Source organism: Mastigoproctus giganteus, chromosome 1, assembly GCF_048544385.1.
Source record: "Mastigoproctus giganteus isolate SK-2022 chromosome 1, ASM4854438v1, whole genome shotgun sequence".
Taxonomy (NCBI): domain Eukaryota; kingdom Metazoa; phylum Arthropoda; class Arachnida; order Uropygi; family Thelyphonidae; genus Mastigoproctus; species Mastigoproctus giganteus.
Window position 1 is genome coordinate 264,966,253 of NC_143575.1, and position 8,358 is coordinate 264,974,610.

General features: G+C 36.0%; 1 protein-coding gene across 1 annotated transcript in view; it reads left to right on the forward strand.

Moving 5' to 3' along the window:
* The window catches only part of LOC150091901 (retinaldehyde-binding protein 1-like), a 43,832-nt gene extending 35,474 nt beyond the window's left edge, over positions 1-8,358 (forward strand). Inside the window, exons 4-8 of the mRNA XM_090386125.1 lie at positions 3,926-3,987; positions 4,163-4,356; positions 4,693-4,803; positions 7,433-7,532; positions 8,113-8,358. Coding sequence (XP_090242251.1) covers positions 3,926-3,987; positions 4,163-4,356; positions 4,693-4,803; positions 7,433-7,532; positions 8,113-8,270 — 625 coding nt within the window. The 3' untranslated portion in view covers positions 8,271-8,358. The remainder of the gene's footprint in view (positions 1-3,925; positions 3,988-4,162; positions 4,357-4,692; positions 4,804-7,432; positions 7,533-8,112) is intronic.

Genomic DNA, 8,358 nt, shown 5'->3' on the forward strand with positions numbered 1-8,358 from the left:
ATGAAAAGTTCACGAGAACTGCCGTTTCAGAGATGCTTTGTCCAGCACGTCTTGCACCTACTACCATGCCACGTTCGAAGTCCGTTAGATCAATCCTTTTCCTCATTCTTGCTACGGCTTGTATGCTTAACTGATACTAGAAAGGTTGGTTGTTCTGCTGCATTTATATCCACAACTGGTCTTGTGACTTGCAGAATTGTGGGACAAACCATTTGTGTGCACAGCAGGGGTGTACCTAATGAAGTGGCAGTACAGTGTATAAGGCAATTGTAAAGCTACACTTTAAATAAAGTGTTCAGTTATAGGGAATGCACCTAAAAAAAAGACAATGAGCTCCTTGAAACAGTCCAAAGATGGAAACCTGCTCGGTGTGATCTGCAAAAGGGATCTGTGTGAGGAAAGACTTCAAATATGTGAGCTACAATGCTTGGCAACCAGGTACCTTAGAGAGGACCTGATTGATGTCTATAAAGCACTGAGAGGGGAACAGCAAATTTAATGAACACGAAATTTTTATTGTTATAAATAATTCCGTCTGCACGGTAGCACAGTGGTATCGTCACCATCCTCTCCACACCAGGTGAAAAAGGCCCGGGTTCGAATCCCGTCGATGAGGCGAGGAACTTTAATGGTTTTTTTCACTCTGTGGCTGAGTTAGTCGGTCTCAGGCGTAGATAGCATGGTTTTTCTCCCCAGAAACTGGGGTTTTTTCATCCAGAAAAACAGGCAAATCGACCATAGAACACACGCAATTTACAGACACAAATATGGGCTAATGTATTCAATTATGGGCAACTCTAAAATAATAATTTGATAAATAATTCCAGAACTAGATTTTTCATTGGATTGTAAAAAGGTTTCTTTTAATTAGCAAGCTGTTAATTACTGGAGTAAGTTACCTCCATGGGTAATTGAGGGCGACAGCCTGGTAAAATTCAAGTCAGCTGGATAGTTACCTACATGAGCAGGGAAATATATAGCTTTAGTTTCCGTTTTATTTTTATATATTTTTAATATTTATTTTTATACGTTTTATTTATATTTGGTTATTTATTTTTGCTATTGCAGCGAATGTGTGTGACTTCCTTGCACTAGTCTAGTACTACGAGTACTAGAGAGTTAAAGGGTGTGGGGATATAAAATTTAATTATATATACAAGGGCAGTTTACTATTTGATAAAATAAGCAAATTATAATTAAGAGACTAAGTCAAAGGCGATCAAAATATATATTTCTTTCAAGATATTCTTTATGTTTACTTTGAATTTTATTATTATTTATGTTTGAATTGATTGAAGAGGACCCATGCACCTTAAGTAAAATCCCTTCCTTGATTTCATCTTTATGAAGCAAAATTGCTTCCTTTACCCTTGACAATAGTTAGTCTAGGGCCGCCGCAAGTGGGTAGGCGAGATAAGCGTCGCTTATGGGCGGCAGTTCAAGAGGGCACCGAAATTTCTTTCTATATTGTTTTCTGATTGGTTAGTACTCAACATATAGGGCAGCAAATTTTATGTTGCTTACTGGTGGCACATAGGAACACGGTGCTCTGGTTATGTCTTTGAGAAAATCCCACATAAATATATTATGATCACTGCCATCTAGTGTTTTTTTTTTTTTTTATCTAAAGATTGTTAATACGTAAAGTATCACTGCTGATAACCAGATGAACAGTATTGCTTTCCCTTACCTCTCCACCATGCTTGTGTAGAAAACAATCATTCAGTAAATCTACAAAAGTCTTGCTACTGTGTGTGAGTGACCAAACTACAAGTTATAGTATTTAGTATTTAGTATTAGTAACGGCCGTATGGTGCAAGAAAGCCTATGGCTTATGCTGCACCAGCCAAAAAAAAAAAAAAAAAATCCGAACAAAACAATGATAAAAACAAAAAATAAATAAAATAAATAACTAAATAATAATAAAATGAAATAAAAAAATAAATAAAAAGGAAATTAATCCTATCATCCTATGCGCTTCCCTTACCCAAAAGTACTATCCAGATGACCTTTGAATTTCCCCAGACTGTCGGCCTCTACCACCCATGAAGGCAACTTATTCCAGTAATTTATAACTCACTGGCTAAAATAAAACTTCCTGCAGTCCAATCTAAACATTTCCCCCCGTAACTTGAATTTATGTCCCCTAGTTCTGCATTGTAAGACATTTTTATTTGCTGACCCACTTTAATTGTATATATCATTAAATTTTATATCTTCCCCTTTAACTCTCTGCTTGTAGTACTAGACTGTAGTGCAAAGAAGTCACAGACATTTGCTGCAATAGCTAAAAAAAATTAAAATAAATAACCAAATATCCGTGAGCTTTCCTTGCTGCATGCCCGCACTGCTCAGAGAACTTCTTGTCCACCCATATCATAAGCTCCTAAATCCCTTTCTTCTTCTACTGTTTTATTTCAATGCCACCAACAAAAGATGTGTCTCATGCAGTGCTGTATTCATAAAATTAGCAGAAGGTATATGCTATGGATGTTACAAAAAGCAGAGAGTATACTTTGGATATCAGGTTTATTAATTGAATTCACTCTGGTCGCATAGAATTTGCATAAAACTATAAGTATTGCCTAAGAATGAAATTCTAATAAATCTGTTTTTTAATTTTCAGTAAATATTTTAATAATATTGTATTTGTTTTTTCAAGTCTTTCAAAAACCAGAAGTTATATGCTATTCAGCTAAAAAAATCCAGAGGTTACGCGGTGTATATCCTCCACTACAGCCTTGGTCTCAAGTCACTTCTTTTGTTGATGGGATAAAAGGTGTGACTTGAGAAAGGTCTTACACTTCAGGTTAATATACCTTAAGTGCAAGACCTTGCATTATGCTGCATTAAAACATAACTGCCACTTTTCTTTTTTTGTCATCGCAAAGGAGCATTGCTTGGTGCCAGTCATTAACCACTTTTCCAGTCTTCACACTATCTGTAAAATTTAACATCATTGCTCTATCCCCTTTGTCAGTGTCATTTATGAAAATCATAAACAGTGGTCCTAGAACTGATCCTCAGGGATCCCATTTCTGATGAGTAACCATTAATCACAACCCTTTGCTTTCCATCTTAGAATCTTACACGATTCCAACACGTTTCAGCTTATATAACCTCTCATGAGGGACTAAATCAGATGCATTGCTAAAATCCAAATAAACAATGTCAAAATTATTTCTTACATCCAGCTCACGAGTAAGACTACATCTTTACAGTAGTTTTTTTCTGGAACGTTATGAATGCATAATGTTCCGCTGATGAATTATACATGTTAATCGAGATAGAAATGAAGACTAAAAGAAAAACACCAACTGGTATGTTGTTTAAATACTGCAGAGATATTTGTTTTTTCTCTATCAAGGAATAGATTCCATATCACATAAACATTCCACTGCTAAGGAGCAGCCTGCTTCATAGTAGTAATTCTTAAGAGTTCTCCAGTGGTATAAACCTGGATTCATCTCATTACATACTGTTTCCAGTTGGAATACTTGCTCAACCATGGTGTGACAGTGGAATCTTATTTTCTAATTTGTGTGGCAGAGTGATTAACAGATAGGATAATAACTGAAAAATCTGAAATACTGAAGTTCCAACCAGGCAGTTTGGATCAATATGGATTGGTCACATCCCATGTTCATTATTATTGATGAACAACTGCAAGTTTATTTCAGCCTCGTACTTCTAACAGTGAGTTTTCATGCTTGTTAGAGACTATCCTCAATAATTCAGTGTTTTCGTTTGAGTAATGCTGCTCTATATAAGCTGGAAAGTTGCCTTAGATCATAGATGGATGATCTATTGTGATGAATGATAATTTAATAGGAGATACCTGATATTTTTGCTGGGGAGTGTGCATGCTTTACATGATGGCTAAATTATCTGCTAGTATTTCTGATTACATATTTTTATTACTTAGGTACATCTTTCCTCTTCCTGAGAAGGACAAAGATGGTAGAGTTGTACTGTTTAGTATCGCAGGTAACTTTTTCTCCATGTTCTATTTAAAGTATATGTGGGGCAAGGGAGGGGAAAATGATGGAGAAGAAATCAATTTAAATATTAGAGTATAATGTAATTCTTAGTAAATATATCTGAATGTTATTGTCCATAATGTTTTTGAAAATCCTTTAAATTCTGTACCAAATTCTGTTAGGAGCTCTGGACTCTATGCGACACAAACAAAGTGATGTGTTCAAGTCTTTCATCATGACATACGAAGCCCTCATGGAAGACGAAGAGACTCAACGCAATGGTCTCACTTATATCTTCACCCAAGAGGCCTATCAGATTGGTCATGCTTTACTGGTGGGTCTACGGGACTTGCAGAAAATGGTTAACGTTGGAGAGGTAGGATGCATCATGCACACTGATCATTTATATTATATATAAGAAATGCTTTGTTCACAGATCTTAGTTTAAATAGTTCAATTATATATTTACCTTTGATATATTCTGAGGTTCCATATAATTCAAGCCCATAGAATGAACTTTGTGCATTACATCCTGAGTTTGAATTACTTGGAACCTCAGAATATATCAGAGGTACACTGAATATATGAATGTAGTTATGAAGAGATCAAAATAATTTCATACTGGCACTTCTCAGTAGTATGTTTTCTTAGCAGTCAGTAATTATTTAATTTCTTTTAATCCAAAGTAACGCATAGTTTTATGATTCAACAGAAATCTGTACCACTACGTCACAAGAAACTTCACTGGATCAACCTTCCCAGATATCTTCGTGCATTGTTTGAGTTGCTCAGGACATTTCTGAGTGCCAAATTACAAAAACGGGTAAGTTGATATGTTATTTTTCTATGTATTGATTCATCAGTGAGGTCTATCAGATTTGTTCATTAACAGTAGATAGCTCTATTTTTATGAGCTTTTTTGTTCAAACCATTTCATGCTCATTACTAACTTGGCCGTGGTATGATACCATGGCCAAGTTAGTAATGAGCACGAAATGGTTTCAACACTTGTAAATTAATCCTGCAAAACTTGATAACTAATGCCTTGTGGCCTTAGTTGCCTCCATGCAAAATTTAAACCCAGCCACTCACTTGTTAACACTGCTCTTATGAGGTTCCTTTTATTTGTGTATACTGAATATACACAAAAATAATGGTGCCAGAAAATAATCTTGGAACCAATACCTGGGAAACCTTTTTCAAGAAATTTCTGCATGATAGGCTGCAGATTAAATGCCCTATGTTTAAGTTTTGTCCTAAGCAAATATTTTTTGAGTTAAAAAGAAAAAAGAAATTGATTATTCCTTTAATCAGATAACACTTCTCTGCCTTGCTGTTTTGAGGATGTTGATCCCTCTCATGAAGGAACAAAGTTGGGCTTAATCAATCTCACTGTAGATATTAATTTTAAGGTCAATTTGTTATCTACAAATTGACCTAAAATTACCAATTACTTATATTAAATTTATTTTAAATTGATTACATTACCAAAAGAAGTAAACCATTTGTCACCAGCAAGAACAGAGTATTTCCAAGACACCAAGAGAGAATAATATAATCAGAGGCATTTATGATGTAATTAGTTTAATACTTGCATCTGAAATAAAAACTGCTCTTTTACTGATTTGATTATTCTTCTTCTTTACAGTTACAAACACTAATAAGTGGCTTTCTTCTTTCCTTCAAAGCAACTGTCAGTTGAACAGGGAAATGTTGGCTGGCACACGGAAAAGGATCTATATCTATAAAATTTGCATCAGTAGTATGGTTATGGGGGTTCTCAGCACTGTGAGCTTTACCCCCCCCCCCCAGTTCAAACCAACAACATGAATCCCACATTGACACCTCATCCTTGAAACTAAAATTCAAACCCAAAACTCAAAATTGGCCATTTGAACATAGTTTTAACTGTAATATGGCACTGAGAGATCCCCCAACTGCCCGTCAAGCAATGTGATGAATACAAGTCTTAAACTCTGTAACAGATTTATGTAGGTTAGTGAGTGTTCGTGTAGTGCAGTGGTTCCCAACCAGTGTACCTCGGCATTTGGTATGCCACAACCCTTTTCAAGTGTGCTGCAAGGTTAGAAAAAATTCCATTGAGTTCAATGGTAGTCACTATTTCGGTGTGCCATTAATATTTATCTTTTAACTTAGTGCGACTTGAGTGACAAAAGATTGGGAACCACTGGTGTAGTGTTAGTGTGGGTTGTGTTGTTCATCCAGCGTCTTAGCCTAGGGGCTTGTGTTTTCACACAGAACCCTCTAGTTTTCTGTCCAGTGCCACGGGGAGGTGGATTGGACAGTAGGGAGTACAAAGCATTGGTGGGGTGAACCCTGTGGTAGCTAAGGCCACAGACAGGGAGGGCCCATTAAAAAAAAAAAGAGTGAAATTTAGAAGGGAATAGTGGGGGATAGGAAATGGAGGGATTAAAGTAGTAGAGAGAAAGAGGAGGGCAATAGTGAAGGCACCCACCTGATTGAAAGGGGAGACAGAAGAGGGACCCAGGTCAGGTAACCCACCAATCAAAGGGGAGAGGGTGCCACCTAGAATGGAGGAGTGGGGTAGGGTTGTGAGAGAACAAACCCAGGTGTAGGAATGAAAGTTCATAGGGAAAGAAAGGGATCCCTATGTTGGAACACCTGTTTGGTGCTCTGTCCCACACTAGTCAGGGGTCAAGTCCTGCTGACCACTCTGTATCCCACTGTCATTTGAACAGTGTGTACTGTTATATCACTCTACAGGATTTCTTTCTATTGCTCCACAGTCCAAGAAAAATGGGCAACACACCACTGTAAGTGATGCTGTGCTTTCAGTTGTGGCCTTGTTGGGTTTGTAAACTACTAGTTTTAGAAATGGAAAACCAAGACTGCACTAATTCTACACAATTGACATACTAATAGCCAACAACTGTATCCCTGTCTTTGTTTTCAAATATGATCCATGCTGTGATTCTGCTCTTTTTTTGGCTATTTCAGTCTTCATACATGTTGCAGTTAGAATAATTGTTTTAATGTAGAACTGAAATTTTGTAAGGAGGTAAATGAAGACTCAATGATCTCATTTTCTTGGTGTTTCATATTCATGTAAAGTATTCCTTTGTAAGGACCAAATTGTATCACGAGTCATGTAGTGGTGAGATGGAAGTAACATTTTTTTATAGGAAATTTTCTGATATTAACGAGCTCATCAAAAGATTCTATAACATATTTTTTAAGGTCAGTGCACGCTTTCCTTACTTCTGACACATGTGAAAATGTCATTTCAGATGAATTTAAATCTTAAAAAAATTTAAACTGAATGCATAATTACAAGTATATTTAAACTCATTTTTATGTTTTGCTTTAATTTTGTGCTTTGAAATTTTCTTAAATTTTCCAAGTTTTCTCAGTTTGCTTCTGCTTGCAATTTAATATTCTTACATGGAATTTTTTTAAAAAAATTTTTATAGATTGTAGTTCATGAAGACTTGGCGAGTTTACACGAACACTTCCCTCCTCGGATTTTACCGAAGGAGTACGGAGGAGTTATGCCTGTTAGTGAAATGACAGGTAAGCAGCTTTCTGTGAATTAACTAATTTTTCATCACAACTAAAGTTAAATCTTCCAGGAAACTGTAGTCTGATCAATGGTGGCTTTAAACTAGGTTTCAGGTTGACACAACCACCATTAATTATTATTATTATTTTAAATCAAATGAAATTGGTATATAATTATAAATTATTTTAATTATGCAGTCTTCTGCTGTAAAGAAGCTGCTGTGATCTCATTCTGTTGATGTAGATGTTTGAAGACAGCTGGCAAACTCAACATGGAGACCTATGTTTGGTAGAATTTCCAGGTGCATGACATCACGAAACATTACGCTTTGGTTGTGTTGCAGAGTATTCAGTCATTTTCATTCACAATTAGGCAAGTGTTTTGTTGAGCCTTTGAATGGATGAGACAAGTGCGGAATTATGTGATCACAGCAGCTTTATGAGTGTAGTTTAATTTTAAATTTAATAACATTAACATATAATAATCAGCAAAAAAAAAAAAAAAAAAGTTAGCGATTGAATGATCTTTGAACTGCTTATACAGTTTTTATTCATTCTGTATCTCTTATTTCTCTCTCTTTCTTTGTAACAGCCCAGTGGATTGATGTTCTGGAAACAAAGCGCGAGAGGCTACTAGCTCTGGATGAAATGGGGGTAGACGAGAGCAAACGTCCAAAAATGAAGCGCAGTACAAGTTCACGCTCTATTCCACAGCTTGTAAATAGTGTAACAAGGCTAGAACTCTACTAGACATATAAGATATAAAATTTCTTTATATTAAATAATAGGAACCGTGAAAATACATAAAGTGGCGTGTGCCAGTTATTCGAAGCACACA